The 25,826-nt window shown below is 35.1% G+C and overlaps 1 protein-coding gene across 3 annotated transcripts in view; it reads left to right on the top strand.

Annotated features, from left to right (window-relative positions):
* SMARCAD1 (SNF2 related chromatin remodeling ATPase with DExD box 1) overlaps window positions 1-25,826 on the top strand; it is an 87,591-nt gene that overhangs the window by 31,550 nt on the left and 30,215 nt on the right. For all 3 annotated transcript variants that reach the window (XM_017875507.1, XM_017875506.1, XM_017875508.1), the window contains 5 exons: window positions 879-945; window positions 4,777-4,877; window positions 13,814-13,915; window positions 14,899-14,980; window positions 16,756-17,147. In XM_017875507.1, coding sequence (XP_017730996.1) covers window positions 879-945; window positions 4,777-4,877; window positions 13,814-13,915; window positions 14,899-14,980; window positions 16,756-17,147 — 744 coding nt within the window. The remainder of the gene's footprint in view (window positions 1-878; window positions 946-4,776; window positions 4,878-13,813; window positions 13,916-14,898; window positions 14,981-16,755; window positions 17,148-25,826) is intronic.

The following is a 25,826-nucleotide window of genomic DNA, read 5'->3' as shown; positions in this document are numbered from 1 at the left end:
AGAATTCAAGAGGTTGTGAAATAGTTCTAGGCTTGCTAAGAATATGCTTTGGCTATTTTGAAAATGAAGAGGGGCCAATAGGATATATCTGAGCATCCAAGATTAGGAAAAATTAATGTGGAAGAGAGCACTTTGATTTGAGGCTACTTGATTTAATACAAAAAGTACCTTATTTAAAAGTAAGATCTTTTAAGACAAGTAACTCATTTGAAATATGGGAAGCTATAACAAGAGAAAAATAGGGGATTTTAGTTTCTTCTGAAATCTAAAATTACTGAACAGTGTATTAGAATGATGTCGTGCAAGTAATATATGCATATGTTCTTGAACAATTCAAACAATTCAGAAATGGAGTAAAATTTAAGAACCCTTATCCCATTTATCTTGAGCAGATTTTTTTTAAAGAGTAGAATTGTCCTTTTTCTCCTAGAAATTAAAAAATTTAAAAAAATATAAATAGATGTCTGTCAGTCCCGTTTCCCCTTTCTGTCTCCATCTGACACGCACACGTACACAAATGTGAGCATGCACACACATGCACAGAGTGCCTACATGTTAAGTGTTAAGTAGGAAATTTTGTGTAAAACTTTGTAATTAAAATAGAAAAAACCTGGGATATACTGTATATATGTGATTATATTTTAATTTTTTCTTTATAGTAAGGATGAGTCAACCTGATACATTGTAAAATACGCTTAAAGTTCAGACCTTTTACGTAAAACAGATTTTCTGAAAATTTATCATAGGACTTAATGAACTTAAACTATGACACACATACTTTCCTAACATGTTTATATTTAATATATTTGTTTTTGAATATTTCAGTAACAATTCTTAAAGTGCTGATTTAAAACATTAATCTTTTCTCGTTCTGTTAGTTGATTGAATCAACAAGCACTATGGATGGGGCAATTGCTGCTGCCTTGCTGATGTTTGGTGATGCAGGTATGCCTGACTTAATTTTTGTCGATTTGTTGTTACATCGTAATAATAGTACCTTCTCATTAATATTGCTCCACAGTTTATCAAACACTTTTATGAATTCTTATAGGAACCTGTGAGGTATTAATAGTTTCAAATTTTTTCCCTAGAAAGGAAAGAAGTTTCTCATTGATAATTTTACTGCTTTTCTACCAAATGTCATAACAGTGAAGTTTTGACAGGATATATTTTCTTTCTTTTTAAAGTGTAATTTCTAGTTGCATTGTGGTTTTATTATAGGTTTACAAATCTTAGTAGGAACATAATGTCTTAGGGAAAGTCGTAGCTGGTAATCAGCATTTCTTCATTTAGTAAATATTTTTTCATGTTTCGGGGCTTGGGATACAAAAATAAATGTATTTGAATGAGCTTGCAATATAGAAGCGTGTCCAATTTTTTAATAAATGCTGTTTTTTTTTTAACTTGCACATACCAAAAAAAAAAGTAAAAATCACCTGACCCTACTAAAAAAGTATTTAAAGTAAATAGTTAAAGCAAACCCACACTTCGTTAACCACCCTTAAATTATAACCACCTTTTATGTCATTCTCAACTTTTTTCCGGCTTATATACACTGGCATACAACACACATACATTAAGTTACAAAATGTAAATATATTGGTTTGCATCTTTTAAAAAATCATTTAATAATTTGTCAGGGATAGCTTCACATTCCTCAGTGACTACCCACAGGATTAGTTTATTAACTGTTTCCCTATTAATTAGCACTTACGTTTTCATTATTGTAGTACTAAAGTAAACGTCCTTATACATAAATAGAACAAAGATTTATGTTATTTATGTTGGCTAAATTTCAAATTAGGATGCTTAAAGTGTATGCACATTTTAAATTTTAATGTGTATTTCCATGTCCTTTTGTTAAAGGTTATGCCAATTTATGCTTTTATCAACAGTATGTTTGTGAATGCTCATTTTTTCTAAGTGGATTCTTTCTACTTTTAATTTTTTTTAAGTTTAAAATATGTACAAAAATAGAAAACAGTATGTGTTCCCATGGACCCATCATTCTTCAATAATTATCTACCTAATTTTTCTTCCACTAAGTGGATTGTATTTGAGTAGACATCTACATAAGATTTTATTTTCTCCATATGAAATATTTTAAATCTTTAATTTCCTCCAGTTTGAGCAAGGAGACAGTATTTTGTGGGTGCTACCTACACAAAGTATCAAGATACTTTTTTGTCTTCTATTATTAATAGCTGTGTGACCATCAGCAGTGTTGCTGACTCTTCTGTCTTTGTTTCCTTAGCAGTAAAATAGTATATAATGCGAAACTCAGAGGTTGCTGTGAAGAACTAACAATGTATACTTCTTATTAAGGTGCCTGGTACATAGTGAGTGCATACCAAGTGTTAGCAGCTGTTTGTTTAAGGGTCATCTGATGATTAAAGAAAAGTTACAGGAGAATGTTACATTACTGCGTCCCTAGCACTTATTTTAAAAGCGTCTGAGCTAGGAGCATGCCACTGCACTCCAGCCTGGGTGACAGAGCAAGACCTTGTCTCCAAAAAAAAAAAAACACCTCCTGAAAAATTATAGGCTCAGTGAACATTTGTTGAGCTGCAAAATGCTTGAGAAGTTTTGCAGTTTCCCAATACATTCTTACTGTCACATTATCTCATTAGTCCATAAACATTTCATTAAAAACAGGTTATGGAATTACTTTATTCCACAGTAGCATCTAATCTGTTTTCTCTTGAGCAATTCATCTTACTCAACTTGTTCATTAATTTCACAAATATTTATTATGCTTCTTTACTAGGTAGCACAGGCTGTGGCTTGGGTACTGAGGCTACATGAGGAAACAAAATGAATACAACCTCTGCCCTCATAGAGTTTACAATCCTCATTAAATTTATTTAGCTTCAGCTGAGTTTTTTCTTATTCTTCCATTGTACTTTAGATTATTTCATTTAAAAAAAAAGTTAAGTGGCAAATTACAAGGAAACAAAAATTTAGGATTTTCTTGTTTTTTAATTAAACTTCCATGCTGCATCATGGAAAAGACAGAACAATCTCATCAGACATCTTCATTTTTAGTGTAGTGCACTTTGAGGTAGTATATAGAATGGCAGCTTTGTCTAACCTTGAAGATAAGGTTAATCTTCAATATACTATGTCTTTAAGACAGGAAACTATACTTGCCATTTTAGGACAGTTTTCAACAAAAGACCTTTTCAAATACCTGTAAGTGATCTTTAACAGATCTGCAAATTGTGACAGTTCACATTTTTTTTAACCACAAATTGCAGTCTTATAGACAGCCTGCATATTAAACACTAGGGATGTTTTTATGCTGTTTCTTTTGAAGTTTTGTTTTTGAATATGAAATTACAGAAACAAAAAAAATGCATATCCAAAGTGTTTACTCTGCTTCACAAAGTAAGAGTACGAATTTATTGATGTTGTCAGGAGTCTCTCTAGCTGTTCTGTTGTGTTCTTTTTTTATTTTTTATTTTGAGACAGGACCTCACTCTGTCACCCAGACTGGAGTGCAGTGGTGCAGTCTCAGCTCACTACTTCTGCCTCCCAGGCTGAAGTGATCCTCACACCTCAGCCTTCCAAGTGGCTGGGACTACAGGCAGGTACCACCACGCCCAGCTAATTTTTGTTGTTTTAGTAGAGGTGGGGTTTCACCATATTGCCAAGGCTGATCTCGAACTTCTGAGCCCCAGAGATCCGCCCACCTCAGCCTCCCAAAGTGCTGGGATTACAAGCATGAGCTCTGCACCTGGCTTCTGTTCTATTCTTTTTAGGAAAGAATTCAGCATGTCTAGGTGATGTGGCAAAATTATCTGATTTGAAGCTTTTTTTTCAGACTTAAAATATTACATTTAGAATATTGTGGTTAGTATTTGTACTGACAAGAGTACTGTGCTTTAAAATGTTAATAACATTCCATTTTATTTTGTAATAGCCATGTTAATGAAATGTTTAAGCTGACATGTATGTATTTATTTCAACTTCATAGTTAGGGCTCTGATACAATTAATGCTGAGATCTTAAACCTTTGTAGTCTTTAGCAGGTGCTTTCATAGTAGCACAGCAATGTGTCTGACAAATTTGTTCTCTGAAAGCAAAAGTATTTAAGAAATAGGTAAATGTATACAAAATGTATACAAGCATACATAAGTAGCATATGTAGCTCAAGTTTGTTGTCTTCCAATCATGACAGTATGCAGATTTCCTGTTACTGCTGTACCCTATGTTATAGTCTCTTGTTTTTACATTAAAAGCATTTGTTGCTTAAGCTCTCTGTATCTCTATCCTCATTTGGGAAATAAAAATGTTACCTACTTTGTAGGTTTGTTTGTGAAAAGTAAATGAAACAATAGTTTATAAAAGACCTTGCGCAAAGCCTGGTACATAGTAGACACAGAAATTACTGGTTTCTGTGATGGTATTCAGATAACTTACACTTGGTGGGGGTCAGCTTTTTTTCACTGCTCAACATTCAGCCACTGGGAAGAAACCCTCCTTCCTAATGTTGCTCTGTAGAATTACTCACTAATTTAGAAATGTGTATTTTTAGATTAAATAATGTGATGGTTTATGAATATAGTATTACAGTGATTTCTACTTCTGAAAGACTGCAAAGGATGTTGACTTTTTTTTTTCAATTCGGTCATATGTAGAACAACAAACACTGGGCCTGATATTAAGAGAACTGTCTAGTAATTCATTATAATACATTTTTGCCTTTGTTTTACATTAAATTGATTTTTTTGCTGTTTCTGTGCAAAGTTTGAGTGTGCTGCTCTGCTTTAAAAGGTGGTGGGCCCAGGAAAAGAAAATTATCTTCTTCTTCAGAGCCATATGAGGAAGATGAATTTAATGATGATCAATCTATAAAAAAGACAAGACTGGATCATGTAAGTTTACATTTGAATTACAGTATCAAAATTGGCTGCTTAACTTTAGAATATATTGAGTTTGTGGATATTATTAGACCTGAAAATCCACCTAAATGAATTCCTTTCTTTCACAACTAAGGGAATTTATGTCTACATTTAATTTGTGACTGTTTTTGCTTTTTAATTTGTCCAGTATGAAGGCTGTTTAAGCACAGACTATTTTGTGTCTGTGGATATCAGACCTGAAAATTTGTCTAAATGAATCGTTCTTTTCTTTCACAACTAAGCCAGATAATTTATGCTTCTATATAATTTGTGACTGTTTTTGCTTTCTTTTAAATTTATCCAGTATTAATTGCTTAGCTCTGCCCTCTTTGTTACATTGGGTTCTCTGAACTGTGTGCGTGTTAATCTCCAAATTTCCCCTTATTTATAAGGACAACAGTCAGATTAGGTCTCGCTCTAATGACCTCATTTTAACTTGAATATCTCACTAATGACCCTGTCTCCAATAAGGTCGCATTCTGAGGTACTGGGCAGCAGGACTTCAACATATGAATTTGGAGGGGACACAATTAACCCATAATAGTGGTGTTTCCAGAAGCAGGTAGATAGGGAAGGCAAATTCATACTTAGAGTAGGTTATCTGTTACTGTGTCTTTCATGATGAATTATGAAGGTCTAATCATCCTGCCACCAGACAGTTGACTGAATCTCCCAAGGAATGGTGCTATAATGGGGACTCATTGTTGGCCTCTGTTCCTTGCAGGTTGAGCACTGACCGTAGCAGTAGCCAGATTAATCTTGGTGTAGAAAATCTTACCTTGTTGACTTGCATACACAGACTCAAACCCAGTTGCCATGGCCATTTGTAAATGGGCCTATTGAGCAGGCATTCAAGTGGCTGTGGACTTAACTGGTGTTCACAAATGGGTGATCTTGTATACCTGATCTTTAAAAATTTTCTCTGCCACATGTGCACCCTTGGCTGAACATTCACATGAACACCATTATCCTTGTATTCTCTTCTCAGGATACCTTCTTTTTTTGTTTTGTTTTTGAGACAGAGTCTCACTCTGGCCCAGGCTGGAGTACAAGTGGTGTGTGATCTTGGCTCACTGCAGCCTCTACCTCCTGGGTTCAAGCAATTCTCGTGCCTCAGCCTCCCGAGTAGCTGGGATTACAGGCATGCAGCACCATGCCCAGCTATTTTTTTTTTTTTTTTTTTAATTTTTTTGTAGAGATGGGTTTACACCATGTCAGCCAGGCTGGTCTCGAACTCCTGACCTCAAGTGATCCACCCACCTAGGCCTCCCAAAGCACTGAGATTACAGGCGTGATCCACCACGCCTGGCTGTATTCTCAGAATAACTTTTATTCTGAGATGTTCAATGATGTACCTCTTCCCCAGACTTCCTGGTTACCAGTTTTTCAGTCTTGTTCTTCTCCTTAGCCTCTGTCCATGATATATTGCTGATCTCTACCCCTGGCCGTCTCTTGGTACACAAAATGGGCGACAAGATGTACTGCCCAAAGTTGTACACAGGGCTACTCTCTGAGTTGGGTTTATATTACAGCAGTTGTTCATTTGACTGGTTCTAAAATTACGCAAATCTTTTTAAAGTCAAGCCAGTTCAGGCTGGGTGCAGTGGCTTGTGCCTGTAATCCCAGCACCTTGGGAGGCCGAGGCAGAAGGATTGTTTGAGCCCAAGAGTTCAAGACCAGCCTGAGCAATATAGTGGGACTCCCATCTCTGCAAAAAAAAAAAAAAAGAAAGAAAAAAGAAAAAATTTTAATTAGCTGGGCATGCTTACAGGCAGCTGTAATCTTAGCTACTCGGAGGCTGAGGAGGAAGGATTACTTGAGCCCAGAAGGTTGAGGCTTTAGTGAGCCATAATTATGCCACTGCACTCCAGCCTGGGTGACACAGTGAGACCTGTCTCATAACAAACACATGAAGTTTAAAGATTTCTCCCCTCTTTATCAGGTAATAAAGAATTTTCTCTTTTTTTTTCCGAGACATAGTCCCACCCTGTCACCCAGGCATGATCTCGGCTCACTGAAACCTCTGCTTCCTGGGTTCAAGTGATTCTCCTGCCTCAGCCTCCCACGTAGCTGGGATTACAGGCGTCCACTACGCTTAGTTAATTTTTGTGTTTTTAGTAGAGACAGAGTTTCACCATGTTAGCCAGGCTGATCTCAAACTCCTGACCTCAAGTGATCCACTTGCCTTGGCCTCCCAAAGTGCTGGGATTACAGGCGGGAGCCACTGTGCCCAACCTATCGGGTCATAAAGAATTTTTTATAATGCCTCAGGTATTGGTTGAAAAAGGGGCGGCAGTGATGCAGAAGCAGGTACCGTGAGAGTCTGAGACACCTGCACATGCAATTTATTTGTGTCTCTTGAACCTACTGAAGTCCAGTCTCAAGTATACCATTCTACTTGATGGGTTGCTGCTGCCAATGCTAAGGTTTAGGCTGGGTAAATCAGATACCAGATCACATAACAACTCAAGTCTCATGGTCATTTGATGTTCTGTGGTCAACTGTTCTGCTTTCATCAGGATTTATTATCAAGTCAATAGCTATTTCACAAGAATACGTCAGTCATTTTTGTTTTTAAAATGTGAATTTATTCCAGTGTTAATACATTAGAGAACGATTTGAGTATAATCCAAAATTTGCATGTGTTTATGTGCAGTTTTGCCCGTGAGAAATAGTAGGTGATCATAGAAAGTTGCTTCCAGCTGAACCAAGCTACATAGGAATGCATAAAACACACACGTTTCCAGTATCCACTGGCTGCCTCTTTTTACCATGTATATTATCCTGTTAGGTGGTGATGTGCTATTCTTTGACATTTGTGATCTTTTCTATTTGAAAAAAGCACTCATTCAACATCCCAATCCTATCTAAGCATTCTAGTTCAAAAATGCCACACAGTGCATGCAGAGGGAATGTTTTGAGTATTAAGGAGAAGCTCGAAACAAGAGAACATTTAGAAAGAAATAAGAACATACGATAGATCCCAAGCAAGAGATATAAAGGAATCCACATTATGGACCATCAAAGATAATGCCACAAAAATAAAAGTGTATGTATGGCTGGACCACGTTCAAGTGCTGAAAAGTCAATAAGAGCAAGGCCTGAAGAAACAGAAGAAAAGGAAAGATTGTCAAATATTTGGATTCAAGACCAAAGGGTGATAAACTAAGGGACAACCTTTCCCATATAGATCTTTGTAATTATATACACAGATCTAAAATAGAAGTCGCTGTACCCTGCATAAGTGGCTCCTTTTAGTGCTAGTAGTGGTTGCTTTAATGATTTCAAACAATGCTGTAGTTTCCTAAGCCTTTGGCTGTCAGACATAACCATTAGTGTAGATATGAAAGCTGCAAAAGAGTTTTTCAGCAGTGATACAGAAGTAAATTGAAGAAGGCAGCTGTGTATGGTGTTAAATTCTTGGTTTTGATTAAACAAATAACCTGTTATGAACGCATGCCTTGAATAACCCAAATATGAAAGACAGAAAACATGCTCTGGGATTTAAGGCTCCTAAAGGTGACATAACTAATATTCGGCACCAGTGCCAAATAGAAATTTGAAGCTGAAGCTGAAGCCAATAATATCACTCACCAAACTGTGAGCCTTTTAAAAGAAATTGTTAAAGTCAGAATTTGAGGATCATGTCAGGTATAGCGAATTGTATGGATGACTGCCCACATTTGCATTTATATTTTTACTTAGTTCTCTGTTAGAGAGGATGAATGCCCCAAAACATTAAAAAAAACAAAACAAAAAAAACTTTAAAATTCTTATAGTGTATCAAGCTCTCTCTCTCCAAAAGCAGATTTCAACCTATGTCACATTCTTCCTTTTGCCTCCAAAAACTGCCTCCCTGATAATAGCCCCTTTTTAAAGGTGTGATAGCAGTATAGCTTACTATTTTAAAATGAATGTTTAAGATATTAATTGATGTTATCTAAGGCAGGGATGCAGAAGTGGTTATAGAATGTTGGAAGAGGTTTAACATTGCAATGTCATTGTTGAAGCCTGGAGTAATATACCAAGAGTGTTTGTGTTATGTGTGGCAGAAGGTTGCCTTTGACTTGATTCTTTATTTTGAAGAATTTGATCCTTCAGAGAAATTTTAAAAGTTTAAAACAAGCTATATTGATCTAAGAAAACAGTTTGGACTTGGAGCAGTCAAAAATGAGGATGTTGAAAAGTTTCTGGGGTCCTATCCCGATGATCTAACTGTAGAAAACATTCAGCAACTTGCCGCTGATGGCTGTATGGATACAGAAGATGATGATGACAGTGATGATGAAAGTCAGAAGTCTGTACGCCATGACATAATACACGTGATCAGTTGTTTTAAATGCTGTGAAAAAAGTTGGACTGCCTTGAAGATAATGGTTTTACTGCTGAAGATATTAGAATAGTCTTGTATGGCATCCGGACGAATTTGGAACCATACAGGCAGCTTTAGTGTAAAAGGAGGAGGCCGACAACACCACAGAAATTTTATTTATTCTTTATATTTTAAATTAGTACAGCGGACATAACACAAGGACAGTGAGCTACAACCTTCTGTATCTGGTGTTACACATTTCCGTTCATTTTCAGATAACCCATCTTTTACCACTTCACAATAACTCATAAGCTGTAACACTCCCGATGTCCACAAGCAAACTTCAGCTCATATTTATTGTAGTATTTATGTATTAACTATTTAGTGTGTGTAAAATTGTGGTATCGTTTTATTAGATTTCCTTCTCTTTTATGTGTCACTGATGAAGTTTTGACATTGTATCTCTAACAGTTTTCTCCTAACGGCTATAATTTTTACTTTAACAATTTTACATAGTGTAATTTTTGGAAATGCATGTGTCACAGCAAAAGTGACTCTGGTCAGTAGAAGAGGACATGATGACCTTTCTTTAAAGCTCTGCAACAATTTTCCCATTGGGGCTTGCCAGAGACTTCATATGATATCCTTACCTGCGACAGATTCTTGGATAATCGTTGCATCTGCTGGTGTCATGAAACCCAAATGGCAGAGTACCTTGTATTGCACTCTGGACATGGTACAGAGCCCTCTCTTAACCCAGGCCCCATTCATAACTGACAATCTTTTTTTTATTTTTTTTTGAGATAGAGTCTCCCACTGTTGCCCAGGCTGGAGTGCAATGGCATAATCTTGGCTCACCGCAACCTCTGCCTCCTGGGTTCAAGCAATTCTCCCGCCTCAGCCTCCCGAGTAGCTGGGATTACAGGTGCCTGCCACCAAGCCTGGCTAATTTTTTGTATTTTTAGTAGAAACAGTGTTTCACTATGTTGGCCAGGCTGGTCGCAAACTCCTGACTTCGTGATCTACCTGCCTCGGCCTCCCAAAGTGCTAGAATTGCAGGCGTGAGCCACCATGCCCAGCCATAGCTGACAATCTTAAGAGGTATTTTATAAAATCAATCAATCAGTACACACCCGAATGAAGTATATCTTGCCTCCAGTGTGCAGTGAGCTCCCAATGTCCAAACAGTCTAAAGAGGCAGTCTAAAGAGCCTTTCTTTTCTTAAGAGTGGAGTTTGCAACATGCTCCAGACTGCACTCCCATAAAAGTGGTGGGCCTCAGAGTGAGGATGGTTATTCCTTCCCCCTGATATGTGGCATGTACGTATCTGACCAGTACCATTGAAAATACCCACTACCTGTTTATCAAGTCCAGTCAACATGATAGCTTCAGTATAGTGGATCAAGTGATACTCTCTGGACTGTGCAAAACCATCGAAGTCCGTGAGTACTGTATTATTTGAGAGAGCCAGGAAAGTTACTGTAACTCTGAAGACTGAAGGTATATCATTAAACCTGCCAAGATAAAAACAGATTGCTTCCGTTTGATCTAATTGGGAAAGGAGAAAGAGCAAGTGCTTGATTGATAACTGCATAGCCATATTGATTTGCTCCAGCAAAAATACCACATCCTGTAAAGCAGCTGCAGGTGGAGTTTGATTGTTTATGATACTCTTAAATAATTCTCCCAAGACTCATCTACTTTTTGTATAGGTCAAGGAGGCATCTTACATTGGGATGAAATGGTGATGTCAATATCTGCAATTCCTTTAGGACTGTAGTACTTGTTTATTATTGTTGTTCTGATTGAGAGGGACAATTCTAGGGACTTGGATTTGGTGTTTCCCGAAATAGTGGCCCATACCTCATGGGTCAGGGAACTAATATAATAGGGGATTTCTGCCAGTGCCAAATATGTCTGTTCCAACTATGATTCTGGAGATGGAAAAATAAGCACTGAGTTGAATCATATCCCTTGGGCCCACTGAGATACATAGGGGCCCAAACTTTATCAACTAGCTTTTGTAAAGCATCTGTGTAACCTCCTGTACCACATGAGTATATTCAGCCACCAGGAATTACAGCTGGCAGAAGTGTGGGATCCAAGAGCAAACAGCACATGATAGGCACACCATCTACTAAATACTGTGCTATCATATATTTGATTCCCAAGAGCTGTTTACTGTTTTCCAAATAATTTTATCGAGGTAAAATTCATGTAGCATTAAATTAACCATTTTAGAGTGAACTATTTAATGCTATTTAGTACATTTACAATATTGTATACCATCATTCCTGTCTAGTTCCAAATGCTGTCATCACCTCATAATAGTATGCTATACCCATTAAGCAGTTTCTCCCCATTCCCTCCTCCCCCTAACCCCTGGCAATCACCAATCTGTCTTTAGTCTCTGGATTTACCTATTCAGAACATTTCACATAGTGGAATTATATAATATGTAACCTTTTATGTCTAGCCTCTTATTTTTTAATTTCAGAAGAATGTGTTTTGTTTTTATGTTTTATGTTTTCATACTTTTATGTATGAAATTGGGGTATATATGCAAGTTTGTTACAGAGGTATATTGTGTGATGCTGAAGTTTGAAGTGTGAATGAATCTGTCACCCAGATAGTAAGCATAGTACTCAGTAGGTAGTTTTCCTTAACCCTTCCCCCCACATCCTCCCTCCGCGTTCTTGTGTTCCCCAGTGTCTGTTTTTCTCATTTTTATGAACATGTGTGCCCAATGTTTAGCTACCATTTATAAGTGAGAAATGTGGTAATTGGTTTTCTGATCTCACATTAGCTGGCTTAGGATAATGGTTTCCAGCTATATCCATGTTGCTGTGAAGGACATGATTTTGTTCTTTTTTTATTAGCCTCTTACATAGCATAATGCTTTCAAATATACTACAATGTTCATTCATGTTGTAATATGTATCAGTACTTCATTCTTTTTTTATGACTGAGTAATATTCCATTTTATGTGTTTACCACAATTTATTTGATTCCTAAACTGAAGTTTACAAAACACTTACGTAGTGAAAAAGCAGTGGTCTAGAGTTAGATACTTGCATCTGTTCACTCCTCAGCTGATTGTTGTCCATCTGTGAGCTTTAAAATACTGTTCTTGGAATTTCAGTGTGCCTGGGCTGTAAAGGTGGCAGTATGAATTTCTGAGGATTTTGAAATGTTTTCTCCAGATGTGTTTCACCAATATGTCTTATTCCTCTGCTCAAAATCCTGTTGCTTCTGAAGAAAAGACTAACCTTAGGCTTTATTCCGTGTTAACTCTGGTTTAACTCTTCATCCTTGTAACCTATCTACATTCTCTGCACTGGAGCCCAAGTGGACTACTTAACTATTATGAAACACATGCAGTTTTCTTTAGTGCAAATATCCATAGCATTTTACTGGTCTCTGTTTTATGAAATTTTATTTTACTCCATTGTGCAGAGGAGGTATCAGAATTTAGTTATTTCTATCGAAGGTATTGAAAGAGAAAAAAGCAATTCAGTTGTTGGATAATAAAGGAGGTTGAAGAAGACTATTTTTCTCCATCTTGTGTGTATTGCATGTGGTACAGTTCTAAGCAAAGTAGATAAATGCTTTTGATTGACTAGAATTTTTCCTATGCGTGAACACAAGGAGTCTTTTCTTTTTGCTTAAATGTGGACTTTAACCTTTTTCTTCAAGCGAAGTTAAGTGACAGAGAAGAAGGAAAAGTGAGACTATAGCCACAATTCTCATATTAATCTGTTTGGTTTATACATTATTTAGTTCCACTTAAATTCCTTTTATCGTTGTTTCAGTTTTATATTTAAGCCATTCTGTGAATCTAGAGTGAACTAAAAGTAAACTTCTCAGAATTTGAAATTTTTAGGTGGGTATATAGTAGTGAACATAGATGAGATACTTTTGTATCCTTTTAAAATTTACCATTGTCTTGGAGAAGATATCAGTATACTTGAATTATATTGAGTTAATTTGAGGANGTGGACTTTAACCTTTTTCTTCAAGCGAAGTTAAGTGACAGAGAAGAAGGAAAAGTGAGACTATAGCCACAATTCTCATATTAATCTGTTTGGTTTATACATTATTTAGTTCCACTTAAATTCCTTTTATCGTTGTTTCAGTTTTATATTTAAGCCATTCTGTGAATCTAGAGTGAACTAAAAGTAAACTTCTCAGAATTTGAAATTTTAGGTGGGTATATAGTAGTGAACATAGATGAGATACTTTTGTATCCTTTTAAAATTTACCATTGTCTTGGAGAAGATATCAGTATACTTGAATTATATTGAGTTAATTTGAGGATCATTCTAGCTTTTAGCAGATTTATCTCATTTTAAGCACTGAGAATAAAGTTTGAGTTACTGGATATGCAGTCAGAGTCTTTCAGTGATCTTAAGTTAGCAGTATTTTTTATCCTTAAAGACATACATTTGTTAATGTTCACAGAAACAAAAAGAAACATTTTGGATTCTTCTGATTGATTGTGATAATTTTCAGATCAAGTCAAAATACAATTATAATCGCCTTAAGAACATTGTTATTGATTTCTCTTAAATTTTTTTCTTTTTTTTCTCCCCATTAGGGAGAGGAATCAAATGAGTCTGCAGAATCTAGCAGTAATTGGGAAAAGCAGGAAAGTATTGTATTGAAATTGCAAAAGGAATTTCCCAATTTTGATAAACAGGTGAGTAGTCGTGTATGAAAATTTAATCAGTGTGTACTAAGTGTTTTTATTATAAAATAGTGTTAGAGTTCAACCACATAAAAGCTTAGGGTGAGTTTTGCATTCTTCTAATTAAATGTTCTCCTTTTATCAATGTTATAAAGTATTTTCATGCTGTTTATTTATGTTGTTTACCTTGTTTACTATATTATCTATACTGTATCCCTAAGTCATTAAAAAATAACCGTAATAAAAATTGTGAACTCATTTATAACATGTAAGTCATCTAGAAAATCATCTGTAACCCTGCTCCATCAAGTAACTGCCTGGTTTTTTTCATGTTCTCATTCTTGAAATGTCTTATAAGAATTTAAAAAGTATTCCATTTCAGTGTCTTAATATTTCATAAGCTTTCTTCTACTTCCCAGATAGTAAGAATATTTTCAGAGTCATTAAAGACTCATGCCACACATGGTGTTGCTAAAAGGCCCTCTGTTTAATCCCATGATCATATATAGAAGCACATATTTGTTTAGCATTTAGAGTACATTTACACTTGCATTGATTTATTTGGGTATATATGCTCAGATAGTACATCTACTAAATTCTGATGAGCTGAATGCAAAATCTTGTTGCCATATTGGTTTGTTACCTATGTTGAAACTACATGTTTTGAAGTTGGCAGTTTGTAAAAGCCTAGCTGCATATTGAAATTTCATTTTAATTGAGCAAACACTTCTTGATCCTCTAGTGTTCACAGTACTTCATAGTGAGAGTTAGAAATGCAATAAAAATGACAAGTTTTCTTTCCTTTGAAGACTATTGTGTATTTGTGGAGGTGAGATTACACAGAAAGCATTTGTAAAGGAGCGTAAAAACAAGTGCAAAATAATCAGATATGAATTCTCTGTTTTCAGGTGATTAACTTATTTTAAAAGAGCATAGACATTTTCTTCAAGTTGCTAATTTGAGATTTTAACAAAAGATAAATGACTTATTTCTAGGAACTAAGAGAAGTACTCAAGGAACATGAATGGATGTACACAGAAGCTTTAGAATCTCTAAAAGTGTTTGCAGAAGACCAAGGTAATTATTCTGTGTCATAGAAAATACATACTTCTCATTATAGTCTATATTTTGGTGTATAAGAAAATGGTATATAAGAAAACCTATTAGCTGTTAATCAGAGGGTGGGATTGCAAAAGATGTTGAAAGTAATGATATATAAACATTCTTTAACAACCAGTTTTTAAATGTTTTGACCTACCTGCCTGTTCTTTATCGTAGTGTAAAACAAAACAATAAATATCTTTCTATTTGTTCAGTCTTTCTTGATAGTTAAGACTACTTTTAAACTGCCATGTTTTATTTAGTGTAAAAGAAACTTTTTAAGAACTGTCAGGATGGATCTTGTGATTGTTGGTATCATGTCATTACTGTAATATAGATGTCTTAGACTATACTTGCACAGATATTAAAAGCACTAGCATCAAAAACTTAAGGATATCATAGGCATGAACGCATTTTGGAACACTCTTAATTCTAGGAACCAAATGATAGAGGAGAGGTGGTAAGGAAGAGTTGAGTCATACATGTTTAGTAACATACCTAAGGAAGAATCAAATAGACTAGCTCTTCATAATTGCAAAGCCAGTTTTAAAAGCCCAGCATGGTAGCTTTAGGTGTTTTGGATTTTTTTTTTTTTTTTTTAATAAATTGTTTCAAAAGAAAGGCTATACCACCAATGCTCTTGATGGCACAGAAAATGATTTTCTGTGGCAAAAGAAAGCCACCAAATCTAAGTTTGAAAAATGAGTCAAAAGAGCCATGTTATGAATGTGAAAAGATTTGAGGAATACTTTAGCCAACTTATTTTGCTTATTTTTTTATAAATGCACAAAATAAAGGTATGATAATCTGTGTAAGTCTAATAGCTTTCTGAGTAAGTAAAAATTTCTGAATAAAGTATTGTATTATAGATTGGTACATGTTTTCTCACTGGTACATAAAATAATGGTGTACCTTCATTCACAGGCATCTTAGAATTCTGTAAACTGATAGTGATAAAGTAGTGGGGCTTTTTGGTAATACCATATTTGCATAATTTTTTTTTTTTTTTTTTTTTGAGACGGAGTCTCGCTCTGTCACCCAGGCTGGAGTGTAATGACACAATCTCGGCTCACTGCAACCTCCACCTCCTGGATGCATGTGATTCTCTGGCCTCAGCCTCCTGAGTAGCTGGGATTACAGGCATGCAACACCATGCCTGGCTAATTTTTATATTTTTAGTAGAGACGGGGTTTCACCTTGTTGGTCAGGCTGGTCTCGAACTCCTGACCTTGTGATCTGACCACCTCAGCCTCCCAAAGTGCTGGGATTACAGGCGTGAGCCACCATGCCCAGACTATTTGAATAATTTTTTAAGTAGCGATGAAACTTAGACTATTGAAGATAGTATTGGAAAATTATGGATAGTTGAAACATACACACTTTTTATTAGTAAGCTTTATAGTCGTGTAAGCATTGTTCTGCTATCTTCAGTGTTGGCATAGTTGAGTGGGGCTGCTAGGAATATCTGAGACATGATACAGATATGCAGCTGCCATTTATGTTCTCAGGGCCTTTGTTAGAAAAGAGAAATTTATATTTAATTCATTTAAAAAACAAGTTATCGCCTGCTTTTGAAACTAATTGTTTAACTTCAAATTCTACTTAAGTATTTTTAAAATGTATCCAATTTAACAATAAATTGTGGTTGAATTCTTCTGTATTCAAAAGGAATAGGTAAATGTTTCAAGTTTTATTTGAAATCTTTCATTATGTATTTCTAATTTAGTTACTGTTTTGTCTTTTATATGCAGATATGCAGTATGCATCACAAAGTGAGGTTCCAAATGGAAAAGAAGTTTCTTCAAGAAGTCAAAATTACCCTAAAAATGCAACTAAAACAAAACTAAAACAGAAATTTTCAATGAAAGCACAAAATGGCTTTAACAAGAAACGTAAAAAAAATGTATTTAATCCAAAGAGAGTTGTTGAAGACTCTGAATATGATTCAGGTTCTGATGTCGGTAGTTCATTAGATGAGGACTATAGTAGTGGTGAAGAAGTGATGGAGGATGGCTATAAAGGTAAAATTCTTCACTTCCTTCAAGATGCTTCAATTGGTGAACTTACTTTGATTCCTCAGTGTTCTCAGAAAAAGGCTCAGAAGATAACAGAGCTCCGGCCCTTTAATAGTTGGGAGACTCTGGTAAGGCTTTATTCTTTTTTTCCCCTGTATGTGTGTGTGTATTTAATTCACAGTACCGGTTATAGTCAAGTTGTCTTCAGCCCAGGGAAGCATAGATGGGTGGCCTTATCCTGTGTAAAGTCAAACATTACTTTCATGGTAAGCCAATAGTATTTCAAATAGTGTCATATGACCTAATTTTGAATGAATTAAGGGGTGATTTTCCTGAAAAAACCCAAGCTGATTGGCTGGGAATACTGTCACTCATTCTTTTGCATAGAAACTTGGTTCATTTCACTGCAGAAGAAGAAATTAGAGCTTACATTTAGGAAGGAGTTGTTTGCTAGCCTGTTCTGATCTGTTACTGCTGAGACACCATGCAGAAAGCAAGAATGTGGCAGAAATTTTACTACAACTACTTGAAGAGCAATAGCAACGGCCAGGGGAGCTCCATGATTCAAAATGCCAGCCTAAGTCTTTTATGCTTCACAAAAGAAGCAATTGTTTATATTCTTTTTTTTGTCTAAAAGTGACAGCTCAATCTCTAACATGTTTTTCTTGGTTAAACAACGCGGCCATTTTATGGAGTGTAGCAGGCTGCAGCGTTTTTAATTGGAGAGATAGAAAATTTCTGGAAGCCTAGAATTCAAGCGTTAGGTGAAGGGAAGGCATAAGCACTGGTAAGTACACTTTGTATGATCATTTTCTGGAATTTGACTTTCTATAAACAGGTTTTATCCAGAATACCTGCATTTTGAGTTTTAGGAATACCAATAGTCATCAAATCTTATTCATACAGATAAATATAAGAACTCTTAAATTTTGCTTCAACTCTTGTGTGGGCTTTTATGGCAGGAATTATATATGGGCCTGTTGTAAAAGCAATATGGATGATTTTTTACAGCTTTAAAAGATGCAGCAACTCTTGATGCTTTATAAAATTTTTTAGGAAGTTTTATTCCCTAAATTAGGGAGCATAGTTGCTTTTGTGATTAATTTTATACTTGTAACAAATCTAAATGAGCATTAAATCCCTCGATAAGTGTCTCGAAGTGGCAGTAGGGGAGAGTCCCTGAACAATGGTTGTAAATGCATTTTTTTAAATTAAAATATTTGAGAAATACAGAAACAACATGAATAATATTCCGTAGCTTTAAAAAATAATAATAAAACCATTTGTTTTGCCTGAAGCCTTTGCTTTTCCAGAGAACATCTGTCAAAGCAGGCCCTTTCAAAACTTGTTTGACTTTGCCTGAGTGATTTATTTGTTAAAGTATTTGCTGAAGGGCTTTCTTGTTCTTTTCTTCCTTTTCTTCTTTCTTTTAATCTTTAATGGTCTCCTATGTTGTTGCAGAATTGGGTTGCTCAGGCTTGTTGGGATTCTAATTTATTTAATAAGATATGCAATTATCTGCACTAGTTTGTTCAGTTGCTGTAACTACTTGCCCGAATATCTTATAGTAAAAGTAAATTATACAATTTTACCAGAGGTATATGTGCCAGATGTTTTTAAAAAATATTCGCAACTTAACATGTAGAAATCTTATTTCCCCTACTAATTAATCAGCAGAGTTTAAATTAGTCTTGACATGAATTTGGAGATTATGCATTACTTGCTTAAACCTCCTAACATCTTGCCCCTTTCTAAAAGTTGAACATAAGCACTATATTGTTTGTTCTAACCATCCATCCAAATGTGAAATATTTTATGTAACAGTCTAAACGTATCTGAAAAGTAAACTTTCTACTTGAATTCAGTGAGTACAGTGCTTTGCCTCCTTAGCAAAGTAGGGGAATGAGCTTTTTCAAATTAATAGTGTAAATTAGCAGGTAAATATGTATATGCTTTAAATTTTAATTTGCTTAGAACTTTGAGCTTCTACTTGAGAAATCTTTAGAATTTTAAATGTGACTTATTTATAGGGTACTTTTTTAGCCCAAACCCTACCGTAGAGCAGATTTAATATCTTAATAAAATTATCAAAACAAAAGTCAATATTATGAATATTTTAGTTAAAAGCTATATAATTTGCTTCTTTCCTGTTGATCAGTGAGGTTTGATAATGTACCTCTAAACAACTTCAAAAGGAAGCAAAAGCCAAAAAAATTGTTTTGTGTTGGTGGCTGCCATATTTAGAAATTTCTTTGAGAATTCGTTGAGGTTTTAATCATATTGCTCAGTCATATTTTAGTGAAAATTACAAGGTATTAAATATATTAAGAACAACCTGCTAACAAGTAGTCTTCTCTTTCTTGAAATCATTGTTTAATCTTATTTAGTCTTAAGAATTGGAGAATTTCTGTTTACAAACTGAAATTCATAAATATTTCATTAAAAAATGCATACTTGAGCCCATGAATAAAGTAACAATAGTAATTTTTGTTAAAAGTGAGGTTTCTTTACCATTGGTGATTGTTAAATGATTAAATGTAATTAGTATTTCATTGTCTTATAAAAGTAATTTGAATGTGAAAATTATGTTAGTTGTGCCTTTTAAAACAACGTTTGAAAAGTTGTAGATCATCGATTTGTTTTCAAGGTAGTAGATATATAAATGCAATATAAGTGTAATAGATATGATATATAAAATGTAAGTATAATATACTTATTAATATCACCTACTTGGTAATCTAATTACAGTAATTTTAAATCTAGAGGTTACTACCTTTCTATACTGTTATGACTTACTTGTCAGATAATTAATGCTTTTTGAAACTAAAACACTCCAGATAATTCTAGTCACCCTCATTTTACATGAGGAAAGTTTGATTTTTTTTCAAATTATATTACCTAAGAGGATATTTATGCTTGTAGCTTTATAATCATTTTTTTCTATGACTCAAAATTTAAATATTGTTTTAAATTTTCTTCATAATTTTTTCCATTTTACTTACAATTTTCTGCATGACAACAGTAATGTAGGTGCCCATTGTGAGAAAACCTCATCATTAAATCAAGTAGGCTTCAGAAATATAGCAAGCCAAAATGTCATTAGTTTAAAACTTGTACTCTTATTGTGTTAAAATTGGAATTTTTATTGCCAAATTTCACACAGTTGATGGCATCAGTTCACCATCCACTTACTGGATTTTTGTCTAGCCTTGCACACAGTAGGGTAGGGAATATTATTATGTCTGTGAAAAACCTAACTCTGTTGCATCTTTATATGTTAATCAGATTAGTAACGTTTTTATGCTGACCAATGCAATATGCATCAGTAACTCAACCTGAAAACTTTTATATATGCATCTACTTTGTTAACATTTAGATCAGTGTAGATCCAGTCTTCCTTGGCTAATAACCAAGCAACTCAGGTTTAGTTCATGTCAAACACTATGCTCCTCATTGTGTTACTCTCATCTACTAGACTGCGGATTTTCTTTTTTCGTTTTTGTTTTGTTTTGTTTTGAGACAGAGTTTCGCTCTTGTCACTCAGGCTGGAGTGCAATGGCGTGATCTCAGCTCACTGCAACCTCCACCTCCCAGGTTTAAGCATTTCTGCTGCCTCAGCCTCCCTAGTAGCTGAGATTACAGGTGCCCGCCACCACACCTGGCTGATTTTTGTATTTGTAGTAGAGATGGAGTTTCACCATGTTGGCCGGGCTGGGCTAGAACTGCTGACCTTAGGTGATCCACCTGTTGCGGCCTCTCCAAGTGCTGGGATTACAGGCGTGAGCCACCACACCCAACCCTTTGCTTTGTTTTAACTGGTGATTTCTGTAAAATACTTGGCCTAAATTGGCCACTTAAAGCATGGTAATAGGTATTTCTTCTTTCTGGATAAGGTGGCACCAGTGAATTTATTTGTAAGATTACTATATATTCAGGCTTTGTTTTAATTTGTATTTTGATAATTGTATTAAAACTACAAGTGCATTTTGAGTACTTTGTAGGCTGCTGCCAGGTATTTATAATAATGAATAAGCTTAGGACTCTGTCCTCAGGGCTGTCTTTTGGTAAGTGGGGATTTAATAATTTGAAAATTAAATCTACTTTTAAACAGTTTCCCCCTTCCCATGGAAATTCAAAAATTATCTGTACAGTAAGAGTGACACACTGTGGCAAGAGAGGGATACTTCAGATGCTGACTGTTTTGAAAGAAAAAAGTCTTTTGAATAGTCACTCGAGTTTTTAAAGAAGAGATCATGATCAGGGCCATATTGATGAGTTTTTTTCATGTAATTATTTAGGAAGTAGCAGTTAGCTTTTTTACTTTCTTCCTTCTGAAAAGAGATTTATCATTTTTTGAAAACGATTTGTTTTACCTAAAATTGAAACAGTATGTGCGGAAATGAAAAGTAAAGTTTACCCCAAATTCTACCAAAGATACCCACCATTTAAGATGTTTGGAGCATCATCTGTTTATGTATACATTTGTATACTTCATGCCATGTAAGCAGGATCATCTTTTCTGTGCTTTTCAATAACTTCAGATTTACTACTAGATCCCACATTTATAGGGTACTTTGTATTTCTTAAATCTATTTTGGGGGAAAGTTAGGTAACTTACAGGATTAAGTGATTTTGTGTTTCAAAACAGTAACATGGTGGCAGCAGTGTTCTTACAAACCCTTCCTTAAGTGAGAGCCCCTCTTTCCCTCTCCCCAAATTAATGAAGATATTAACTATTGGATTTCTTTACTTTCTGTTAATGTTTATACTTTTATTATTTACACATACACTTAGATTAACAAATAATTCTATAGGCTTGTTCTCCCCCCCTCAAAAAATCTGTATCCACCCTTTTCCCCAGCCTGTTGCCCGCAGCGCAGATAACTTCTTTCATGACTTTTTGTCTGATTGTTCTGATCACCTCCATATCTTTATGTAATATAATTATAATGTACTTTTTGTCATTTTGTCTAAAATAACTTAACGTTATAGACAATAGGATTTAGCTCTCGCTGTCTACCTCACTTCACATACCCATTTTCTGTTCCCCAGTTCTATTAATATATGTTAACATGGTGATTTTGAAGATCATTTTTAGTGTCTGCATTGTTAAGACTATGCATATTCCTGTCATAGATGAACCATGTAGTAGTATACTACATGTTTTTTTTTCTCATTTTTTTTCTAATTATTATTTGTCTTGGTTTTTCTGTTTATTTTCTTATGTACTTGTCATTATGTCAACTCTAAAGTCTTTTTCAGTTGCCTAAATTTCCTGTCAGATTTTTTTTTCTTTTTCTTTTTCTTTTTTCTGGCAGTCTCGTTCTGTCACCCAGGCTAGAGTGCAGTGATGAGATCTCAGCTCACTGCAATCTCCGCCTCCCAGGTTCAAGTGATTCTCCTGCCTCACCTTCCTGAGTAGTTGAGATTACAGACGTCTACCACCACGTCCGGCTAATTTTTGTATTTTTAGTAGAGATGGAGTAGTTTCACCATGTTGGCCAGGCTGATCTCGAACTCCTGACCTCAAGTGGTCCACTCACCTCCACTTCCCAGGGTGCTGGGATTACAGGCATGAGCCACTGCACCTGGGCCTGAGATTTTAGACACCTCTGGTAATCTGTCAGTTTCATCTGTTTTAGAAAATCAGGAATTTTATCACCTGCTCCGATTTGGACTAGTTACACTGTAGGCCAGCTTATCAGTTGTGTCCTTAGGATTTCATTTTCCTGACATCCTGGAGAATCCTTTAGTCTCTCTCATTTTGAGTCTCTTGTTTCTGAATTCAGTGCATGCCACTTTTTTTATTCCATTGGTTTTGTAAGTGCATACTAGGTGATAGGTGAATAATATAGTGAAGCTAGATGACCTGATTTTGAATTCATGTCTGCCATTTTCTAACAGCTTACATATCTGTAAGCAAACATCTGTAAGTGGGGTGTAATTATAGTGCCTACCTGTGGGAAAGTCTAAAAATGAAATGCCATCAGTTGCCTGGCTCTTTAAAAACATTAGCGGCAGATATTCACAATAATTTGCACTGCAAATGTTGTATGTGTTATTAATGAAATACTGAGAAACTGTTGTTTTCTGTTTGTCCACTATCTAAGTTCTAGCCGTATTGAATCGAACTTTTTAAAATCAAACCATGCTTCTTTTTTTTTGTTAAATCTCCATGCCCACCCTATAGCTTTTTAAATCAGATTTATGGCCAGGCTAAGTGTTTTAGCCTCCCTTGTGATAGTTTGACAAAGCTTATTCCACTGGGCTATGAGCAGTGGTATGTTACGACTTTTGGAAAGTGTTGTTTCTTCCTGCCAATAGAAGGGTCGGTATGATGGTGGATGTTGAGGTTATTGAAGCAACAGAGTTAAAAGAATCCTTAATTTTGGAACCAACATACCAAATCTGAATCAATTCCTCAGGTCTTTATTTACATGAGAGATTAATAACTTTCTTTTATTTAAACCCCTCATATTTTGGGTTTACTGTCACAACTGAATCAAATCATAGTAAATTCATCATTCAATTAAACTTTTTCCTTTGAAAAACTGTCTACTTCTGTTTTACATTTGTGATTAGTGGGTTGTTATTAGATAGATCTAAATTCTAAATCAGCAACAGTCATTTTGATCATCTCTAAAGTTGGTTTACTTGTGTGGGAGGGAAGAGGTAGGGAGTGTTAGGAAGTCCTAAGGAGTTGTTCTGAAATTTCAACTTCAAAATAGCCAAAAAGTGAAGTTCAGTTAAAAAATCTCATAACCAACCCTTGACTTTTAAAGCATCCTGAAGTAAGAATGACCTTGCACTCCCCTTCATTGCCTCCCCGATTTTGTTTTTACAAGAAATTTAAGCACACAGTGTTATAGTATAATGAACCCCTGTGTGTTTCTTCCATACTCTTGTCCACTTCCTTCCATCATATTATGTTGAAGCACATCTCAGATGTCATTTTATCCTTACAATTTTAAATATGTATCTCCTGAAGAAGCCATAACACTCTCGTATCTAATAAAAATCAATACTTTCTTAATATCAAAATATTCAAAATTCAAATTTCCAGTTGTCTCATAAATGCCATAGTATTGGTTCACTTGTTTTATAGTTTGTTAGTTTGAATTAGGATCCAAGTAAGGTCCACTAACTGAGATTGCTTGATAGGTCTTTTAAGTCTTTTAATCTGTAGGTTCCTCATCCCCACTCTCTCCCCTTCTCTTTTCCAGTTTTGGTAAAGAAACTGGGTCATTTGTTCTATAACTCCCCTGTCTAAACTTTTCTGATTATACCTCCCCAGTATAGTTTAACATGTTCCACTGGACTAGTACTTTCTGTAAAATGATAATTAGAGGGTTAAATGCACCCACCAATATTATTACATAGTTAGTGATGTGTTCTTTCATCAGAAGACAGTAGTATCTGATTGTTACTTTTTGTAACATTACCAGCTGTTGATGCTACATGTCTGGATCCATAATTCATTAGCCATTGCAAAATTAATACTTTTTATTATTTTTTTATTTTATTTTGAGACAGTCTCTTGCTCCGTCACTCAGGCTGGAGTGCAGTGGCGTGATCTTGGCTCACTGAAACCTCTGCCTCCCGGGTTCAAGAAATTCTTGTGCCTCAGCTTCCCGAATAGGTGGGATTACAGTCGTGCACCACCACACCCACTTAATTTTTGTATTTTAGTAGAGGCAGGGTTTCACTGTGTTGGTGTTGAACTCCTGGAGCCCCAAGTGATCCACCCACCTTGGCCCCCAAAGTGCTGGGATTACAGGTGTGAGGCATCATGCTGGCCTGCAAAAATAATATTTTAATACTGTTATTGCTACTTCTTTAGGAACTATCTATAAAAGAACTTCCTTATATCTACCACTCATTAAATGTTGCTGTTCGTATACAGAATTCAGAATAAGTGTTTATTCTTTCCTTTAATTTTCCAGCTCTCAAAATAATGATTGGTCACCCCACCTTTTAACCCTTTCTTGTGGCTTCCAAATGACCATAATTACTTTATGCCCTTAAAAAATAAGTAAAAGGGAGAAATTTTTTTTAATAAATAAAAGACATCAAACTTAAATGTGTAAATGGGACCACTTAAGTGAATTTGTGATTTATGTCTGCTGTAATTTTTTTATACTAGGAAGTTTCAGCTATGAAGGAAATTTTATATTTCAGAAACCTGTTCAATGGCAGAAAATAATATAATGATTATATTATTTTATAATAAAATAATTTTTATATTACAAAAATCATAAGATTAGATCACAATTTACTAATTTTTTTCAGTTACCGCTTGTATAACAAGCTTTTGAAAATATTTGAGGAATAGTAGTATATTCTTTTTTAAGTGAAAAGGAAGTGAAACCTGTAATTGCTTTATAAAGATTCAGTGTGCTTCAGCTTCACTTTGAATATATTCACTTAGTGTAACCTAACATTGGTTTTCGTAAAAATGGTTATGTGACTTACATGTTAGGAATCTTTACATTTTACTTTTTATCTGTTTCTCAGAAAATATTGACTGTTACTTATCACTAAACTCATACTATGCTTAGGCACTAACCTTCAGCAATACAGTAACATCTTTAGATTTCTACTGAATTATGAATATGTAATTAGATGAGTATTTACCTCTCCGTGTACTTCTGGCACATATCTTCAAAGCGTAACTATTGTGAATAAAATTACACATTTATAACCACTGTGAATTAGCTACATATTTAATTACTCAGAACTGTCCATGAGAAATACTATAGAAATTATTTACCATGTGGTGTATTTTATACAAATTCATTTTAATCAGT

Source organism: Rhinopithecus bieti, unplaced genomic scaffold, assembly GCF_001698545.2.
Source record: "Rhinopithecus bieti isolate Rb0 unplaced genomic scaffold, ASM169854v2 scaffold_6708, whole genome shotgun sequence".
Taxonomy (NCBI): Eukaryota; Metazoa; Chordata; class Mammalia; order Primates; family Cercopithecidae; genus Rhinopithecus; species Rhinopithecus bieti.
The sequence above is the reverse complement of the archived record's forward strand: the minus strand, read 5'-3'. Positions and strand labels throughout refer to the sequence as shown.